Raw genomic sequence first — 22,008 nt, 5'->3', positions numbered from 1 at the left:
TAAGGGAACTAAAAAAAGAAGAACAAACAAAGCCCAAAGTTACTATAAGGAAGGAAATAATAAAGAACAGAACAGAAATAAATGAAATGGAGACTAAAAGACAAATAGAAAAGATCGATGAAACAAGGAGCTGGTTCTTTGAAAAGATAAACAAAATTGACAAAACTTTAGCTAGACTCACTAAGAGAAACAGAGAGAAGGCTCAAATAAATAAAATCAGAAATAAAAGAGGAGAAATTACAATTATACCAACAGAGATTACTATGAACTATTATACACCAACAAATTGAATAACCTGGAAGTAATGGATAAATTCCTAGAAATATACAATCTTCCAAGACTGAATCATCAAGAAATAGAAAATCTGAATAGACTAATTACTAGTGAGGAGATTAAAACAGTAATCAAAAAACTCCCAACAAAGAAAAGTCCAGGACCAGATGGCTTCACTGGTAAATTGTACCAAATATTCAAAAAAGATTTAATACCTATCCTTCTCAAACTCTTCCAAAAAACTGAAGAGGAGGGAATGCTCCCAAACTCACTTCACAAGGCCAACATTACCCTGATACCAAAATCACACAAAGACATCACACACAAAAAAGAAAATTACAGGCCAATATCACTGATGAACATAGGTACAAAAATCTTCAACAAAATATTAGCAAACTGAACTCAAGAATACATTAAAAGGATCATACACCCAGATCAAGTGGGATTTATTCCAGGAATGCAAGGATGGTTCAACAACCACAAATCAATCAATGTGATATGTCACATTAACAAAAAGAAGGATTAAAATCATATGATTATCTCAATAGATGCATAAAAAGCATTTGACAAAATTCAACGTCATTTATGATAAAAACTCTCAACAAGTGGATATAAAGAGAATGTACCTTAACATAATAAAGGCCATATATTACATGCTTACAGGTAACATCATACTCAGTGATGAAATCATGAAAATTTTTTCCTTAAAATCAGGACCAAAACAATTATGTTCACTTTTGCCACTTTTAGTCAAAATAGTATTATAAGTTCTAGCCAGAGCATTTAGGCAAGAAAAAAAAAAAGGCATCCAAATTGAAAAGGAAGAAGTAAAACTGTCATTATTTGCAGATGACATGATACTATGTATAGAAAACCCTAAAGACTCCAACAAAAAACTGTTAGAACTAATAAATAAATTTAGTAAAGTTGCAGGGTACAAAATCAATATGCAAACATGTTGCACTTTTATACACTAACAATGAACTATCAGAAAGAGAAAGGAAAAAAATCCCACTTACAATTGCATCAAAAAGAATAAAATACCTATGAACAAATTTAACCAAGGAGATGAAAGACCTATACACTGACAACTGTAAGACCTTGATGAAAGTAACTGAAGAAGACACAAATAAATGGAAAGATATTCCATGCTTATGAATTGGAAGAATTAATATTGTTAAAATGTCTATATTACCCAAAACAATCTGCAGATTCAATGCAATCCCTACCAAATTCCAAAAGCATTTCTCACAGAAATAGAACAAACAATCCTAAAATTTGTATGGAATCACAAAAGATCCTGAATAGCCAAAGCATTCGTGAAAAAGTAGAACAAAGCTGGAGGCATCATACGCTCTGATTTCAGACTATACTACAGAGCTGTAAAATCAAAACAGTATGATATTGGCATAAAAACAGACCCATAGATCAATGGCACAGAGTAAAGAGCCTAAAAATAACACACATATATGGTCAATTAATTTATGATAAAGGAAGCAAGAACACAAAATGGGGAAAGGCCAGTCTCTTCAAAAATGGTGCTGGGAAAACTGGACATCCACACACAAAAGAATGAAACTGGACCACTATCTTACACCATACACAAAAATTAACTCAAAATGGATTAAAGTCTTGACTGTAAGATTTAAAATAAAATAAAATAAGAATAAAAATAAAAATCTGAGAAGAAAACACAGGTGGTAAGCTCCTTGACATCACTCTTGGTGATATTTTGGGGATCTGACTCCAAAGGCAGTAGAAGCAAAACTAAACAAATAGGATTACGTCAAACTAGAAAACTTCTGCACAGTGAAGGAAAACATCAACAAAATAAAAAGGAAACTTACTGAATGGGAGAAGATATTTCTAAATCATATCTAATAAAAGGTTAATATCCAAAATATATAAAGAACTCAGACAACCCAATAACCACAACAACAAAAAAATTCCAATTTAAAAATAGGCAGAGAATTTGAATAGACATTTTTCCAAAGAAGACATACAGATAACTAAAAGGCACATGAAACGATGTTCAATATCACTAATCATTAGGGAAGTTCAAATCAAAACACCAGTGAGATATCACCTCACACCTGCAGAATGGTTATTATAGAAAGGATAAGAAATAACAAGTGTTGGCCAGGATATGAAGAAAAGAGAACCCTCATGCACTGTTGGTGGAAATGTAAATTGGTACAGCCACTGTGGAAAACAGCATGGAGCTTCCTCAAAAAATTAAAAATACAACTACCATATAAGCCAGCAATTCCACTTCTGGGTATTTATCTGAAGAAAATGAAAACACTTATTCAGAAAGATAAAGTCACCCCTAGGTTCACTGCAGCATATTTATAATAACCAGGATATGGAAACAACTTAAAGGTCTATCAATGGATGAATGGATAAAGGAGATGTTTTATATATATGTTTTTATATATATGTATACATATAATATAAATATTTTATATTTATATGTACATAATGGAATACTACTCAGCCATACAAAAGAATGAAATGGACATTGAGGGTATTACATTAAGTGAAATAAGGCAGATAGAGAAAGACAAATACCATATGATTTCACTTACCTGTGAGATCTAACAAACAAATGAACAAATAAAACAAAACACATAGATACAGGGAACAGATTGATGGTTGCCAGAGTTGGGGGAGGTGGGCAAAAATGGGTGAAGGGGATCAAGAGGTACAAACCTCCAGTTACAAAATAAATAAGTCTTATAGTTTTCGGAGTACAGGTCTTTTGTCTCTTTAGGTATGGCTATTCCTAGGTATTTTATTCTTTTTGATGTGATGGTAAATGGGGTTGTTTCTTGAATTTCTCTTTCTGATGTTTCATTGTTAGTGTATAGAAATGCAACAGATTTCTGTGTATTAATTTTGTAACCTGCAACTTCACCAAATTCGTTGATGAGCTCTAGTAGTTTTCTGGTAGCATCTTTAGGATTTTCTATGTATAGTATCATGTCATCTGCAAACAGTGACAGTTTAACTTCTTTTCCCATTTGGATTCCTTTTATTTCTTTTTCTTCTCTGATTGCTGTATCTAGGACTTCCAAAGCTATGTTGAATAAAAGTGACAAGAGTGAACATCCTTGTCTTGTTCCTGATCTTAGAGGAAATGTTTTTAGCTTTTCACCATTGAGTATGATGTTAGCTGTAGGTTTGTCACATATGGCCTTTATTATGTTGAGGTATGTTCCCTCTATGCCCACTTTCTGGAGAGTTTTTATCATAAATGGGTGTTGAATTTTGTCAAAAGCTTTTTCTGCAAATATTGAGATGATCATATCACCTCACACCAGTCAGAGTGGCTATCATCAAAAAATCCACAAACAATAAATGCTGGAGAAGGTGTGCAGAGAAGGGAACCCTCCTACACTGCTGGTGGGAATGTAAATTGGTGCAGCCACTATGGAGAACAGTATGGAGGTTCCTTAAAAAACTAAAAATAGAGCTACCATATGATCCTGCAATCCCACTCCTGGGCATATACCCAGAGAAAAACATGGTTTGAAAGAATACATGCACCCCAATGTTCATTGCAGCACTGTTTACAATAGCCAAGACATGGAAGCAACCTAAATGTCCATCGACAAAAGAATGGATAAAGAAGATGTGGTACATATATACAATGGAATATTACTCAGCCATTAAAAAGAATGAAATAATGCCATTTGCAGCAACATGGATGGACCTACAGATTGTCATACTGAGTGAAGTAAGTCAGACAGAGAAAGAGAAATATCATATGACTGCTTCTATGTAGAATCTAAAAAATGATACAAACGAACTTATATACAAAGTAGAAGCAGACTCACAGACTTAGAGAATGAACTTATGGTTACCAGGGGGGAAGGGTAGGAGGGAGGGATATTTAGGGAGTTTGGGATTGACACGTACACACTGCTATATTTAAAATGGATAACCAACAAGGACCTACTCTATAGCACAGGGAACTCTGCTCAATATTCTGTAACAAACTAAATGCAAAAAGAATTTGAAAAAGAATAGATACAGGTATATGTATAACTGAATCACTTTGTTGTACACCTGAAACTAATACAACATTGTTAATCAACTGTACTCCAATATAAAATTAAAAGTTTTTTTAAAAAATGAAAAAAATAAATAAAATTAAAAAGTCATGGGGATATTATATACAGCATGGTGACTATAATCAATAATATTGTATTGCAGATTTGAAAGTTGCTAAGAAAGTAAATCTTGAAAGTTCTCATCACAGAAAAAAATTTTTGTAACTTTGTATGGTAACAGATGGTATAACTAGACTTATTGTGGTGGTCATTTTGCAATGTATACAAAAGTTGAATCATTATGTTGTACACCTAAAACTAGTATAGTGTATGTCAATTGCACTTCAATTTAAAAAGAAACCTATCACAGGAAACTGAAAAAAAAACAAACAAAAACACACAAGAAGAATCTTCCTTGAGCTCCTATTATGTTGTAGGCAGTTTAAATACATGATCTCATTTAGGTACTATTATTATCTCTATTTTGTAACTGACAAAACTGACATTTAATGTGGTTAAATAGTTTACCCAAAGTCATAAGGCTGACAAGCAGCAGCGCTAGGAACATGGATTCTTAGCAATCCGTTATACTGCTCCTCACCCATCATGAAACATTGTATCAAAGTCCTTGTAAAAACATGTATAGTTCAACTGATTCTTACTGTTAGAAATATTACAGGAAATGTCAAATTAACCAGATACTCAAATTTAATGGGAGACATACATGTTGGTCAAAAATGACACCAAGCTTGGGAAGTGCTATATCTGATGTAAACATGGGCAAAGGGAGGGCTCACTGCAGGTGTGGGGAGGACCATTTGGATAAGAAAACAGCATATGCAAAGACATGGAGGCACAGAAGAGTGTGCTGAAGGGTAATGCATAGGTTAGGAGCACAGCAGAGACACTTTTTAGCTATTCCAACTTTAAGCCAGCATTTATTCTTTTTTTTTTTTTTTTTAGTTTTCTCATTCATTCCATTTTTTATTTTCTTTTTTTTTTAACATCTTTATTCGAGTATAATTGCTTTACAATGTTGTGTTAGTTTCTGCTGTATAACAAAGTGAATCAGCTATACATATACAGATATCCCCATATCCCCTCCCTCTTGCATCTTCCTCCCACCCTCCCTACCCCTAGGGGTGCCTCTAGGTCATCACAAAGCACTGAGCTGATCTCCCTGTGCTATGCAGCTGCTTCCCACTAGCTGTCTGTTAGTTTGGTAACACTATACATTTGGTAGTGTATATATGTCAATGTTACTCTCTCACTTTGTCCCAGCTTACCCTTCCCCCTCTCCATGTCCTCAAGTCCATTCTCTGTGTCTGTGTCTTTATGCCTGTCCTGCCCCTAAAACCAGCATTTATTCTTTTTATTGGAAATGTTTGTGTTTGCAGATAATTTTCTGCTATATTACCCTGTTTTGTGGAATGCTAAGGAATGAAATACCTCTTTGAACTTAAAGTTCCGTAATATTGAGTCTTGATGATCATATACCAAAAAATAGAACTTGCATGAACAAAAATCACTAACTTACCAGGTGACAAAGGCATAAATTGCTCCAATGATGATAATGGCTATTGCATAATGCCAGCAAAAGCATATGGTGAGAAACATAACGTTGTCATGATCCACTAAATCCCATGCAGGACCTCCACTGGGGGGATAAAGGACAAACCCAATCTGTAATTTAAAACAAAGAGCACACATTAAAAAATACCAGCCATATTCCCAAAGATGGTACATTTCAAAATGTTTCATTTCAAGATTAATGGTAACAGATAACTCCCATTACCTGAGATGCTACAGATAAGATATCTGCTGCATGTTTTAGTAATATAGACAGTATCTACTAGATCATATTTTTGGAAAAAATGTTAAGGATATTTACAGATCAATTTTCAAAATATGAATAGTAATCATCTCTGGGGATTGGTGGACTTTCAGATGATGTGTTAGGTTTCTAAGCTGTGCAGTTTCACTCAGTTATTTCAAAATCAGAGTTAAAAAAAAAAGGTTTTAAAATAAAGCCCACGGGTAACATTATATTCAATGATAAAGACTGAAAGCTTGTCTCCTAAGATCAGGAACAAGACAAGGGTGTCTTATTTTACAAATTCTATTCAACATTGTACTAGAAATTCTAGCCAAAGCAATTAGTCAAGAAAAACAGACAAAGAGCATCCAGATTGCAAAGGAAGAAGTAAAACTATATTCACAAATGACATAATCTTATATATACAGAAAATTCTGAAGAATCCACAAAAAATCTATTAGAGCTAATAAATTAAGTTAGCACACTTGCAGGATACAAAAGCAACACACAAAACATGCAATGAACAATCAAAAAAAATTAAGTTAGGAAAACAATTCCACTTACAATAGCATTGAAAAGAATGAAATACTTAGGAATAAATTTAGTCAAGGAGGTTCAAGACTTGTACCTTGCAAACTACAAAACATTGTTGAAAGTGATCAAAGAAGATCTAAATAAATGGAAGTATATCTCATGATCATGAACTGGAGCATTTAATATTGTTAAGATGGCAATAAAAAAACAGAACACAAATCTGATCAAACCTCTAGATCTAACAAGATCCGACATGTTGAAAAGTGTTAAATGTGATAGTTAATTTCACATGTCAACTTGACTGGGTCATAGGACGTACAGATACTTGGTTAAACATGATTTTGGGGTGTGTTTGTGAGGGTATTTCCGGATGAGATTAGCACTTGAATCAGTAAAAATCTAAGTAAAGCAGATCCTCCTCCACAGTGCGGGTGGGCATCATACAATCCATTGAGGGCTGAAGAGAACAAAAAGCAGAGGGAGGGAGAATTGGCTCTGCCCCACTGCTGAGCTGGAACTTTGGTCTTCTCCCGCCTCAAACTAGAACTTGTACCATCAGCTCTCCGCTTTCAGGACTGGACCTACAGCACCAGCTTTCCTGGGTCTGTAGCCTGCAGGTGGCAGATCATGGGACTTCTCAGGCTCCACAATTATGGGAACCAATTCCTTAAAATAAATCTCTCTCTCTCTTTCCTCTCTCTATAGATATAGATATATTATAGATATAGATACAATTATATATTATATATAAAATATATATATGTATATATTTGGTTCTGTTTCGCTGGAGAACCCTGACCAATACACTGGATGATAAATTGATAAATACCACTACTTTTGTATATATTTAAGATTTACCATAATAAAAGTTTTTTAAAATTCCTTTTTCATAGGCACATTAAAAAAAAAAAGAGAGAGAGAGATGGCAATAACACCCAAAGCAATCTACAGATTCAGTATGGTCCCTATCAAAATCCCAGCAATCATTTTTGCAGAACTAGAAAGCTGATCCTAAAATTTATATGGAATTACAAGGGACCCAGAATAGCCAAAACAACCTTGAAAAAGAAAAGCAAAGTTGTAAGACTTACACTTACTGATTTCAAAACTTACTACAAAAACTACAGTAATCAAAACATTGTGGTACTAACATAATGGTAGACATACAGATCAATGAAATAGAATTGAGAGTCCAGAAATAAGCCCATACACCTGTAGTAAATTGGTTTTTGAAAAGAGTGCCAAGGCCATTCAATGGGGAAACTAAAGTCTCTTCAACAAATGGTGCTGGAAAAACTGGATATCCACATGCAAAAAAAAAAAAAAGAATTTGGACCCTTACATTACACCACATACAAAAATTAACACAAAATGGATCGAAAACCTAAATATGAGAACTAAAATCCTAACTCTTAGAAGAAAACTAAGGAAAAACCTTCATGACCTGGGATTTAGTGCTGATTTCTTATACATGACACCAAAAACACATCAAAATTAAAAGCTTTTGTGGGGGCTTCCCTGGTGGTGCAGTGGTTAAGAATCCACCTGCCAATCGGGCTTCCCTGGTGGCGCAGTGGTTGAGAATCTGCCTGCTAATGCAGGGGACACGGGTTCGAGCCCTGGTCTGGGAAGATCCCACATGCCACTGAGCAACTAGGCCCATGAGCCACAACTACTGAGCCTGCGCATCTGGAGCCTGTGCTCCGCAACAAGAGAGGCCGCGATAGTGAGAGGCCCGCGCATCGCGATGAAGAGTGGCCCCCACTTGCTGCAACTAGAGAAAGCCCTTGCACAGAAACGAAGACCCAACACAGCCAAAAATAAATAATAAATAAATAATAAAAATAAATTAAAAAAAAAAAAGAATCCGCCTGCCAATGCAGGGGACACGGGTTCGAGCCCTGGTCCCAGAAGATCCCACATGCCACGAAGCAACTAAGCCTGTGTGCCATAACTACTGAGCCTGCGCTCTAGAGCCTGCATGCCACAACTACTGAGCCCACGTGCCACAACTACTGAAGCCCTTGCGCCTAGAGCCCGTGCTCCACATCAAGAGAAGCCACTGCAATGAGAAGCCCACGCACCACAATGAAGAGTAGCCCCTGCTCACCGCAACTAGAGAAAGCCCATGCGCAGCAAAGAAGGCCCGACACAGCCAAAAATAAATAAATAAATAAAAACAAAGCTCAGCTATTAAAAAAAAAAAGCTTTTGTGCATCAACGGACACTATCAAGAAAATGAAAAGACAATCACAGCATAGGAGAAAATCCTTGCAAATCATATATCTGGTAAGGAATTGATATCAAGAATATATAAAGAACTCCTAAATCTCAACAAAAAGCCAAAAAAATTTTAATGGGCAAAGGAATAGAAGACTCATGTCCCAAAAGAAGGTGTACAAATGGTCTATAAGCTCAAGAAAAAATTATGAACATCATTAGTTATTAGAGAAATGCAAATCAAAACCACTGTGAGATACCACTTCACACCTCCTAGGATGGTAATAATAATAATAAGTAACAAGTGTTGGTAAGGATATGGAGAAATTGGAATCGTTATACATTGCTGGTGAGAATGTAAAATGGTACAACTATGTGGAAAACAATTTGACAGTGTCTCAAAAAGTTAAATATAGAATTATCACATGACTTGGCAATTTCATTCTAGGTACTATACACACCCAAAATAATTGAAAACAGGTATTCAAACAAAAACTTCTACACAAATGTTCATAGCAGCATTATTCACAAGAGCCAAAAGTTAAAAACAATCCAAATGTCCATCAGCTGTTGATGAATAAGCACAATGTGGTATTTCCATACAACCGAATATTATTCAACCATAAAAAATGACATATTAATATATAATACAACATGGATGAACCTTGAAAACATTATGTTAGAGAAAGAAACTAGACACAAAAGGTAACATATTGCATGATTCTGTTTACATGAAATATCCAGAATAGGTAAATCCATAGCGACAGAAAGCAGAGTGGTAACCAGGGACTGGGAGGAGAGGAAAAGGAAATGACTGGTTAATGGATCCATGGTTTCCTTTTGGGGTGATGAAAATGTTTTAGAACTAAATAGAGGCGATAGTTGCACAACACTGTGAATGTACTAAACGCTGCCGAATTATACACTTTAAAATGCATAAAATGTTGCCAGAGAGGAGAGAGGTGGGGGGGGATGAGAGAAATCGGTGAGGGAGATTAAGAGGTACAAACTTGCAGTCACAAAATAAATGAGTCACAGGTATGAAATGTACAGTGTTGGGAATAGTCAATAATTATGTAATATCTTTGTATGGTGACAGATGGCAACTAGAGTACTGTGGTGACCATTTTGAAAGGTATAGAAATATCAAATCACTATGTTGTGCATGAGGAACTAACAATTAAAAATTTTATTTTTATTTTTCAATTATACTTCAAAACCAAACAAACAAACAAACTCTTAGAAAAAGAGATCAGATTTGTGATTACCAGAAGTGGAAGGTGGGAGGAAGAGGAATTGGATAAAGGCACTCAAAAGGTACAAACTTCCAGTTATACAATAAATAAGTAATATAATGTACAATATGATCAATAGAATTAATACTGCTGTATGTTGTATATGAAAGTTAGAGTAAATTCTAAGATTTCTTATCACAGGAAAAAGAATTTTTTTCTTTGTCTTTAATTTTGTTTCTACATGATATGATGGATGCTCACTAACCTTATTTTGGTTATCATTTCATTAGGTAAGTGAAATCATTATGCTGTACACTGTAAATTTATACAGGGCTGTACATCAATTATTCCTTAATAAAACTGGAAACGGGAGGGAGGGAGGGAGGGAGGAAGGAAGGAAGGAAGGAAGGAAGGAAGGAAGGAAGGAAGGAAGGAAGGTTAATTCTATGTTATATGAATTTTACTCCAATAAAAAATTAAGATACATAGATGATAGGTAGCTAGATAGATAGAGGAACAGATGTCAGGTTTCAAGATCTAAATGAAATACAAATCCAAGATAATTACATGGATAATTGTACAAATGTCTATCATATATTAGCTAACTATGTGTCAGTTACAGTGCTTAGGAGGTTTCCTTACTATGGCCCTTCAATAATATGGTCTTTTTTTTTTTTTTTTTTTTATGCTGCGTTGGGTCTTCATTGCTGCGTGCAGGCTTTCTCTAGTTGCGGTGAGCGGGGGCTACTCTTTGTTGTGGTGTGCCGGCTTCTCATTGCGGTGGCTTCTCTCGCTGTGGAGCATGGGCTCTAGGCGCACGGGCTTCAGTAGTTGTGGCTCGCCGGCTCTAGAGCACAGACTCAGTAGGTGTGGCGCACGGGCTTAGTTGCTCTGCGGCATGTAGGATCTTCCCGGACCAGGGCTCGAACCCATGTGCCCTGCATTGGCAGGCGGATTCTTAACCACTGTGCCACCGGGGAAGTCCCCAATAATGTGCTATTATCCCAAGTTAATGTATTGTTATCCTCTTTAACCAGACGAGAAAATTGGGTGGTTTAGTGATTTGCTCCTGATCATACATCTAATAAATGAAATCTTACAGGGGAAAAAAAAAAGCATTTAGTTTATAATATTGAGTGAAACCATTTCTGTTTGAAATTTCAAGTAATGTGAATAAATCGGGGAAAGCTAAGATTTGTGCCTTAATCACTTGTTCCTGTCTCCCATTTTAAAGAATTCCCTTTAGTTGGGAGGAGAACTGCCATTTGTACCACTTGGTAGAGGTACTGCCATGTGTCAGGCACTTTAACGACACTCATGCACATAAACTTCACAGTAATTCTTGTTCTCACAACAACCCCAGGAAGAAGGTATCATTATCCCCATATTACAGAGGGTAAAACTGGAACTCAGAGACTTCAGCAACTTCCCCAACATTGCAAAATGGCCAAATGACTAAGACAGGGTTCCAAACCAGGAGCGCCTGGCTCCCAAACTCTGTGTGTTCTTTCTTCTACCCCACACTCTCTTTCATCATTTAGCCTTTCTCAGTGGAGCAGTATGAAGGACAGTGGCCTGGACAACAGGGTCCACGTGAGTCATCTCAGCAGTTCGGATACAGTTTGAACAATCAGTACTGAGATGGTAGTTGGTCCCATGAAGACACGGTACTGTCTTACCCTTAAAACACAGATTATAGACTGGCAGACCCTGGGCCACATCTGCATCACAGACATGCTTTGCCTGGCCTGCACACCTTTTAAAATAATTTGAATTAGTTTTCAACATTTAAAAAATTAGGGAACTTCACACAAAAGTCTGCAGTCTCAGCTTATTTCTAAAAATAGAAATATTTCTATTTTTTTTCCAAAGCATGAGCCACAACATGTGCTCTCCATCGATTCATCGTTCAGGTTGGTAGTTGCCTGACCAAGTGGAGCAATCCAGAGGTCTTTATTTTTACTCTGGTGCTATGCATTTTATTTATTAACCAATGTCACATTCATAAATTTTTCCAAAATATCACGAGTTGAAATTAGCAAGGTACTCTGTAATAACTCCTTCCTGCCCTTCTCTACATCCCAGGAGACAGAATCCCTTTGTTGTCTCTACTTTAGAGATAAGAAAACTAAGTAACGCCCGAGCCTGCCCTTCCATCTCCAAACAGTTACAAAAGTATTTGCGTCATTGCCGCTGTGCCTCACCCACCAAGGGCTGGGGATTCTGAATTAGGACATGGTAATGTTCTAAAGGGATGAGGAGTTAACACCACTGGCAAAAGATAGATCAGTCATCAGATTAGAGATCTGAACCTACAGTATCCAGAAACTCCAGGAGGAAAATGCCACCCAGCTAGTTTGCCTGCTGTTTGGACATATCCGTGTTTTGCAATACCCCTTTATATACTCTTAGGAAAGCTCACTGTGGAGACCACAGTGACCAGAGCCCAGGTCTCTGAAGGCCCTGGAAGAAAGCGAGACTTGCTCGTTCCTCTGTGCTCACTGTTTGGAAATGACAAGAAGGAAACTCAAGTCATGTAGTCAATTCTCAGTTCAAGGGGCCCAGCCATTTTAGCTAGGGTGTCAGGACCATGAGAATCTGCCTCTCATGTCCCCCTCTCTCATCAATTCAGGGAGGATGACAGAGAAATTCTGGGTCAAGAAAGGGCCTTTTAGGGAGGTTGAGTTTAATGCACAATGGACTAGCTCTCCAGTTCCCACCTATCAGTGTCACCTATGTTCCTTCCATGCCGTCCACACCACCCATCTACCCCTGCCTGGGGAGTGATTTGCTCCAGCTCCCAGAGGGAAGACTTAGCAGTTGTTGTGGGTTAAATGGTGCCCTCTAAAAGGGCATGTTGAAACCCTAACCCCTGATACCTGTGAATGTGACCTCATTTGGAAATAAGTTATTTGTAGATGTCATCCAGATGAGATGAGGTCATATTGGATCAGAACTGGCCCTGAATCTAATGATGGGTGTCCTTATAAGAAGTCCATATGAAGACTCAGGTGCACAGAAACACACAGGTGTGACTACGGAGGCAGAGATTGGAGTCATGCTGCCAAGTCAAGGATTGCTGGCAACTGACTAGGAGGGCAGCATGGGACAAATTCTCCCTTTGGGCCCCCAAGAAAGAATCAACCTGCTGACACCTTGATTCTTAGTTCCATCTCCCAGAACAGTGAAGCATAAATTTCCATTGTTTTAAGTCTTCTTGCTTGTGGGAATTTGTGACTGCAGCCCTAGGACACTAATACAGGAAGGAGCTAAGGCTGAAATAAGCAGAAGAGTATCAACTGTCCTAAAGCTCAAGCCTGGACACACTGGTGACTCTCATCCATCTTTCAAACCCCAACTCAAGTTTACCTTCTTCTGGAAGCTTCCTCAACCCTCTTCCTATGGAATCAGCAATATCTCCTCAAGGCATGAGGTATTTTCAGGTTGGAATATTTCGTTTGAGCAACAGTCTCATGAGACATCATTTCTATTTTTTATTTGAGGAATCTTAAGCACACAGAATAGCTAGTCTATGGTCATGTGATTAATATGGTAGATCCAGAATTCAGACCCAGGTCTGCCTGACCTGGAGGCTCACAGACGTCTCCCTCCATGCCATAGTCACAACTCTTTTTTGGAGCTTCCAAAATGAAATCTCTCAGTCATCATCAATTTTACCGAAGTATTTACTGTTTTACACCAGGAAAAGAGAAACTTTGAGTACCCTTTACTGCTAATCTCACTGGGATCCTCAGAGCCTAATATATTGAAAGCTAAATATTTGACTGAAGGCCACTGTGAAGCCTGTGAACAGAGTTAACAGATGTGATTATACTGAAAGCCATAGAAACGTTTGGAAAGTCACTTCAGGCTAAACCCAAGTAAATTAGGAAAGCTGAAAATTAAGGCCAGATAATGCCACAACCCATTAAATCTTCCTTTAAATGTAAAAGTCAGTCACTATTCTTTCATCTGCTGTCGTAATTTCCTTCCTAATATAAAATTCCAAGAAAAAAAGGTCTGAAAAAGAATTTTTTTCTTGCTATATCTTGTATGTCACTCCTGAACATCTGTTTTTGACTAGTTTAAGCTTCATTAGTATCACATTTAAAATGTAAATAATTATCTTCTCTAATAGGCATCCAGCCAGGGCCCATTACCTATAGGTTAGTTGGACTTTCCTAGTGTTTTATTTCTTATTTTCCAGTCACTTATTTCAACACTATAAGCCTAAGCAAGTGTTTGATCTACCATATCAGACCTCAGACCACTGCTGCTTAGTTGGGTCTTTTTGTCATTTTCAAATGAACTTTTATCGTTCTTAAATGTAAGACAAGGTTGGGTTTTAGTTTGGGCTTAGAGATCTAGGGATCACGGGAGTTGCTGGTGCAATTAGTGGAGCTGGGAGGTACAGCTGAAGCAATTGTCCAAAGTCTTGAGAAGCAAAGGCAACAGGTGTGTCTTCCTCATTTCCTGATTCTCCCCGCGCCATGGCTCTGACAACGAAGGGTGGGAATTTGGGAATGACAAAGCGCAAAAGTGAGCTTTAGAAATACTGTCCCACGCACAGACTCAGAAAACACGATTCATGGAATAAATGGACCCAAGGGATTTTTTTTTTTCTTTTTTAAATTGCATCATGGTTACGTTTTTGAGAAAATATATTTGGCTGTAATGTGGTTTAGGAAAGAAACCATTTTTAATAGGTTGGGAGGGGAATTCCCTCCAGGTTTGTCTATTACCTAATTATTTATAGATGAGTTATTTTAAAAATGGCCACTGTGAGCATTTGCCTCATTCAGTTCACCTCTCCATACTTACGGTTCCAAGAATCTAGGTGTACCTTTTCTCTAATCTGTCTATATATTGTTAAAGCACTAGTATTGTGCTTAATATTAACCATGTATGGAGAAGTAGTGAGAGAAAAAAATATGGTGAAAAGGAAATCACAATGTAATAGTATTAGCTTGAGATAGAGTTTTGGGCACAAACATTCATAGAAACAAAACATGGAAGCATAATAAATTCACCTAAGTCCCTGATACATTTTTGTTTCAGAGGAATCTAACAGGGAGGGTGCGGGGGAGGAGATGTACTATGGCTAAAGCTTCATTTCCTGCCAGTGTGTGTGTTTGCATTGGTATGAAATGTTCATTTTCCTTTAAGTCCCAAATGTTACTTAGTCTGGCTGCCAGGTAAAGAAAGATACTAGTCTAGACATAATGATGGCTGGAAATTTTTTTAAATAATCTGATTTATGACCTAAGACTTTAACCTCATATCTCTTCCTTAGAAAAGCTCCTGGGGAAATGTGAAAAGATTATTTCTCTGCCAAAAGGGACAAAATTAAGCCAACCTATTCTCAGTTGTGACAGCCCACAGCTTCCTCCCTCAGATATTTAATTAATAATTAATTATTAATGGAACTCAAATTAGTTTCATTAATTCTGCTCTTAACTTTACTGTTCCTTTCTTCAACTCTCTTTGGGTTTCCCCTTTTTTCTTTTTTCTTTTTATAAATTTATTTATTAGTTATTCTTGGCTGCATTGGGTCTTTGTTGCTGCGCGTGGCTTTCTCTAGTTGCGGCACGCAGGCTTCTCATTGCAGTGGCTTCTCTTGTTGCGGAACTCGGGCTCTAGGTGCGTGGGCTTCAGTAGTTGTGGCTCGTGGACTCTAGAGCGCAGGCTCAGTAGTTGTGGCACAAAGGCTTAGTTGCTCCACGGCATGTGGGATCCTCCCGGATCAGGGCTCGAATCCGTGTCCCCTGCATTGGCAGGCAGTTTCTTAACCACTGCACCACCGGGGAAGCCCTCCCCTTTTTTTCTTACTTTCTAACTTCTTTATTTGAATATTTAGCTCTTTAAGAAACTTGATTTAGTAAATATATGTAGAATCTTCAACACAGCAAAGACAGAATATACTTTCTTTTCAAATACATGGAACATTTACTACCACTGACATCGGGCTATGTCCCAAAGGAAGTCCCAACACATTTCAAAGAGAACACATACAAAGCAATTGAACTGAAAATAAATAAGGAAAAGAAAAAGAATATTTTTGGAAACTGAAAAGTGCACTCCTAAATAACTCATAAATTAAAAACGAAAGCACATAGAAAATGCAACATTCAAAATTGCCCAAGAGTGAAAGCTACCACACACCAAACCTCACGGGAGGTAGCTACAGTAGTGTATAGAAGAAATTCTATAGCCTTAGGTGTATTTATTTAAAAACAAGAAAAACTGAAAATAAGTGAACATTCAACTCAAAAAACTAGAAGGGGAGAAGCAGAATACAGCCTCATGACATTAAAGAAAAAATTGAAAATAAGGAGAAATTGACAAATCCATAACTCTAAGATAAAATTTTAACAGACCTCTATCAGAAAGTGAAAGATCAAATGGATGGAAAGCAATTAGGAGTAGAGAATATGTAAACATATAACTAAAAAGAGTTACAAGAACCTGGTTTTATCCCCACATCAAGAGGAGCCCTTCAATTTCCTTTTAGCTCCCCTGGAGCCAAAGAACCAACTGCCATGTCTACCCTAGACCTGGAGCCCGCAGGCCTGCAGCCCAGCTCTACTCTGGCTATGCATTTCTATTCTGTGTCTGGCCCACAGGCGGCTTGCCCTATTTTTGCTTGTGTTGTTTAATTGCAACTATGTATTTTTTACTCTCTTACTTTCATTTACTTTTCTCTTCTTTTGATTTCTTTCTTATTTTATAGGTATTTTTGATAGTTTATGTGTCATTGTTATATGTTTGAAGCAGAGGAGATACACTGAAGCATAAACTCACTGTGTCATCTTGACCGGAAGTTATCACTTTAAAATTTTTTTAAATTTATTTTTAGTTTTGAATCGGTAATACATGTACACAGCAAAACATTCCAATCAAGAGATATAGAATGCTTAATCATGTTTTACATGCCATTCTATTTCGCTTCCCAGCAGATGATAAATAATCTCACTGAACAACTTCTGTATACCAGCTGGTTAAATTCACCGATTATCAATTTTATCACATGACAAGGTATTTGTTATTTTTTCTATATCATTTTTCCTTCAAAATAAGCCCTGGGCTTCCCTGGTGGCGCAGTGCTTGAGAATCTGCCTGCCAATGCAGGGGACACGGGTTCGAGCCCTGGTCTGGGAAGATCCCACATGCTGCGGAGCAGCTGGGCCCGTGAGCCACAACTACTGAGCCTGCATGTCTGGAGCCTGTGCTCCACAACAAGAGAGGCCGCGACAGTGAGAGGCCCGCTCACCGCGATGAAGAGTGGCCCCCGCTCACCGCAACTAGAGAGAGCCCTAGCACAGAAACGAAGACCCAATACAGCCATAAATAAATAAATAAATAAATAAATAAATAAATAAATAAATAAATAAATAAATAAATAAATAAATAAATAAATAAATAAATAAATAAATAAATAAATAAATAAATAAATAAATAAATAAAATTAAAAAAAAAATAAAACTAAAAATAAGCCCTGAATCTAGTCCCCTCTCTACTAGCCTCTGCTCCAACAGCCTTTCTAGTCCCCCATAAGCTTAAATATCACATGTTTCCTAGCCATGATGTTTCTCTTCCTCTTGCCCACCAGTGCTTTCTTACCACTCCTCGCTGAAATGCAAATCCTTGGAATAACCTCCTCATCCCAAATCCCTGCACTTTAGTGACTAAAAATCTCTAAGAAATCTTCCCTGATTAAACCACATTCACCTTTCATCCCAGACTTTCTTTACATCTATATTTGTATGTTGGATTATGATTTATCAGTCTCTATAAAGTATATGTTCACTGATTGGAATACATGTTTTCATCACTCCAACATTAGGGAGTCAACAGTAAAATGGAAAGTGCCTCAGATTTGGAGTCAGACAGACCCACATTTAGGTGCTAGCTCCATTACTGTGTGATCTTGGGAAAGTAACTTGGTCTCTCTGAGTCTTCTTTGTCAGTAAATTGGGGATGATAATACCTAACGTCCAAGTCATCATGAGGACAAAATGAAACAATGTGCGTGTAAAAGTCCCGTACAGTGGCCGGCACATAGTTGTTTCTCAATACATAATAATTTCCTCCCTTTCCTGCCTTCCATATGTTTCTTGAGCTTATTACCCATTAGGTTTTAAGCTGCTTTAGCATCAGGAACTGCTTCCAGCTAAAAGCACTGGCTCAGAGTTCCTACAAAATGGATACTCAGGTGTGTGATGAAAATGTACACACCCAACCTCCTTCCCTGCTGCTCTATCACGGCTCCCACCAGGGCCGCCGGGCCACTCAAAGAAACATCACCTCTCAAAGGTCCACATTCTCGCTACCAGCAGCACATCAGAAGGAAGTCTCTGGGTTCTAGAGCAAAACACCCACCAGTCAAAGAGAGAGGGTTATCAGTGGAGACACCAGGTACATTCATTGGAGGCCCAACTCACCTGCCAAAACCAGCTTCCCTGAAGTAGGAAAAAGCTTATCCGCAGAAGCTCCACAGTTATATTGGTCAGTATGAAGAGCTCCAAGAAGGCAATCAGGCCTGTCAAAAAGATGACCAAGACCAGAAGCTTGTGGACAAAGATGTCCAGCATTTCCCGACCATGGGTGTGATTGTAGAAGACAAAACCTGATACAGGGAGAAAAGATAGTTTGTCTTTTTCAATGAAACTACCTACTGTTTCTCTCTCCCTCTCTCCCTCTCCCTCTCTCTCTCTCTCTCTCTCTCTCTCTCGACACACAACTTTACAAACACACACATTTCTTTGTCCGAAATATCAGGTGCCCACTGCTTCCCACAATAATGGAAACCTCTACCATTTTTGGAGTCACCACTACCTCTTTAGGATGGAATCTTTGAAATCTCCTTTTCCCTTCCCCAACCTTTATTCTCTCCTCCAATATGTCATGACATTTTTAACCAACTATATTTCAAAGCATCTTTTATGCAAAAGGATGAATAATAAGCATGATGAGGGCAGGGCAGCAGGAGTTAGGGTGAAGAGGCAGAGGAATGAGACAAAGCCTCGCCTTAAGGAATTCAGTCCACTGGAGACAGCAGATATACACACAAATCATAAAAGTGCACTTTGATGGGTATGACAAGATTCTCTGGAAGCTCCCAAGAAGTAGTAGCTAGCTACATTTTTTAATCCCATGGACAGATTCCGGCTTCAGCTTCATTCTTTTCATTTGGATGAGGAGGAAAGAATGTTCATTCAAAATACGGTAACATCCTGAGATAATGAGAATCATGCTTAGTTGTTGGTGCCCAACTTTTATCTAGCTCTTGTTTTCAAAGAGCGTTTGGCAAAAGCTCTTACCTTTAGACGTAGGAGGCAAGGTGGACGTTAGGAAATGACTGCCTCCTGATAACTGGGGGCTTTTTTAGTTCTATGATCAATCTATTCCTTACATATGAAATAAATGAAAACAAGTCATTAAATACTTGTTTTCAGTGTTTCCTTATACAGTAACAGGGAGGCCAACTGAACAAAAAAATGTTAGGACCTCATTTTTCTGTGACTGAATTTTTTGGACCCTGCTTATCATGTAATGGTGGAGTTTTACTATATCAATATTAAAAAGGCTAGTTTGTAGGTATGGAAGCTACTCTGTTGTGAGTGGTCTCCTCGTTTGAGGATATATATGCTTCACTACTCTGAGCTCAGTGTCACATGTTAAAGATGGAAATAATGATAATCTCCAGGATGAACCAGAGATAAATAACCATGGTAGGTGGTTCTTTAAGACAGATGTGAAATGTGAATAAAACACATTGAATGACTGTGTTTGTCCAGCTGTACTAAATGAGTCAGTAGGGAAGGAAAAACTTGGGCATCCTGTCTAGGACATCTCAATAGCTCACCATGGCCCAAACAGATGGCCCTGTGGATCAAGGCTGCACCAGGATCCTAAAGGAGTATTATTGTAAAGGGCTAGACAAATGTCCAATAATAGTGAAAGGTATATGAAAATACTCATACTTACCCTCCACAAATAAGGCATTTGCTAACATTAACTTGGTAAAGGAGGCAGGAAGTGACCTGATGGTGGAACATAAGATGTTTGTCACACCCAGCAGCCCAAAGAAGAAGTACATGGTAAAATGATGCCAGCCCAGGAGTTGGACCCACTGGCCCTCTTTGTAGTCATATAAGGTCAGGTGCGGTCCTCCAGGAATAAACTGTTCTCCAAGCATGCCTACAGAGGGACATATCACACTTTAAGCAATCTTTCCATAACTTTATTGAGAAAACAGGAAGATGCAAAAGGATCAGCCTACTGCTTAGTCCAATATAGTGTCCTTTTATCACATTGATTCATCTTTCTGGGCTGTTCCCTAACAGCTGAGCACTGGTTCTTTAGGCTGGTTTTAGAGCTTCAAATACTGGTTTGGATAATCACTTTTAGTCAAAGATAGCCAATTCAGTCAAACAGCTATTTCAGATCTTCAAAGCTTATGATCTTAGTTCCACTGAGCTCCCTGATCAGTTCCACTGACGGTCTTAGTTCCTATTTTAATTTAATGACAAGATAAATCCTGAGTAATTTTGGATTTAGATTTGTGAGATTAGTTCTATGGCATCTGATTACTTCCTTCTTACACACTATGTCTTTGGGTAGGGAGTTGTGCTTGGTTCAGGATTAAAATGCTAGAGTTCAGCTTCTCCCCAATTAAGGATAACCGAGAAAGCACAGACAGATACAGCATATAGTCTAGTCAGTTACACAAACATTTAAGCTTTCTTGAAGATGCTGCTTTATTTATAAATCTATAGAATTTGGCAAGGAAATTCCTCTCTTTGTAAATGGTTGCTCTGTAATTGGATGGCCATGGCGAAGACCTATCACCATGAACAAAGCATGAAGAAATCCAAAGGAAAATTAGGAAGTTTTTCCTTTCATAACGGAAAGGCTGAAGTGGAACTTTAAAAACACAGAACATTTTTACAGAATCATAGAGCCAATGGAAAGGCCTTACAATCATCTGGCCCAACCTCCCTCTCTAATTTAGTAATCATACAAAAAGGATGAGCGCAGGAGATAAGGTTTTCTTCAGCCTGACCGTCTGGACAGCCTATCAGCAATGATTTATTATTGAAGCCTTCATAATCATTTGATTATTAATAATCATTTGATTATTTTGGTGTCATTTTGAAAAATGGTTTCCGATAGAGTTTACTCTTTCAGGCATCAGAATAATTGATATAAAATTATTTTAAAGGCTCCAACTAATTCTACAAAGGAAATTCACCTTGAATGGGCAGGCAAGTTAATTGCTATGACTAACTCATTAAGGAATAGCCCTTTGTATAAACATGAAGTATCACCTTCTAGTAAATTATATCAGATAGAAATTACAATTAGAATATGTATTTGGGTATTTTTGAATAAAAATTTTATTTTAGCAATTTCTTGTTTTGATATTGAATCTTCTCTTTTCATGTGAAAATACCCCAAAAAGCAAACAGAACACAGAAAAGCGTCACTCACCAGTTAAAGCCATTCCAGCTATTATGATTCCCTCCAAAATTTCTACTCGATGGAATAATACTTTGGAATCAAGGTAGGAAGTCCGCTTGTGCTTTTTGAAGGCATATTTCAGAATGCACTTTGTTGTCCACCAAATCCCCAAGATAAAGAAGAAGGTTCCAGGGAGAGCATGGCCTTTGAAATTCCCCATGACTACCAAAATAAGAACATATAGAAGATGAAGACATTTCATTTCCAGAATTTGGCCAAAACATCGCTTATTCCTGTAAAGTACACTATCTTCTGATGATGATGGATACACCTCTGAGTCAGAGGATCCCGTATTACTGTCGACAGTGGTAGATCCATTACAATACCAACAATACGAAAAAGAGGAAAAATC

The 22,008-nt window shown here is 37.6% G+C and overlaps 1 protein-coding gene across 4 annotated transcripts in view; it reads right to left on the bottom strand.

Moving 5' to 3' along the window:
* The window catches only part of TMEM45A (transmembrane protein 45A), an 84,999-nt gene that overhangs the window by 5,502 nt on the left and 57,489 nt on the right, over positions 1-22,008 (bottom strand). For all 4 annotated transcript variants that reach the window (XM_082392206.1, XM_082392204.1, XM_082392207.1 and 1 more), the window contains exons 2-5: positions 21,627-21,818; positions 20,121-20,333; positions 18,575-18,759; positions 5,866-6,011 (exon numbers count right to left, since the gene is read on the bottom strand). In XM_082392206.1, the coding sequence (XP_082248332.1) occupies positions 5,866-6,011; positions 18,575-18,759; positions 20,121-20,333; positions 21,627-21,816 (734 nt within the window). In that variant the 5' untranslated portion in view covers positions 21,817-21,818. The remainder of the gene's footprint in view (positions 1-5,865; positions 6,012-18,574; positions 18,760-20,120; positions 20,334-21,626; positions 21,819-22,008) is intronic.

The sequence above is a fragment of the Balaenoptera borealis genome, assembly GCF_965194805.1.
Source record: "Balaenoptera borealis genome assembly, chromosome: 5".
Lineage (NCBI taxonomy): Eukaryota > Metazoa > Chordata > Mammalia > Artiodactyla > Balaenopteridae > Balaenoptera > Balaenoptera borealis.
The sequence above is the reverse complement of the archived record's forward strand: the minus strand, read 5'-3'. Positions and strand labels throughout refer to the sequence as shown.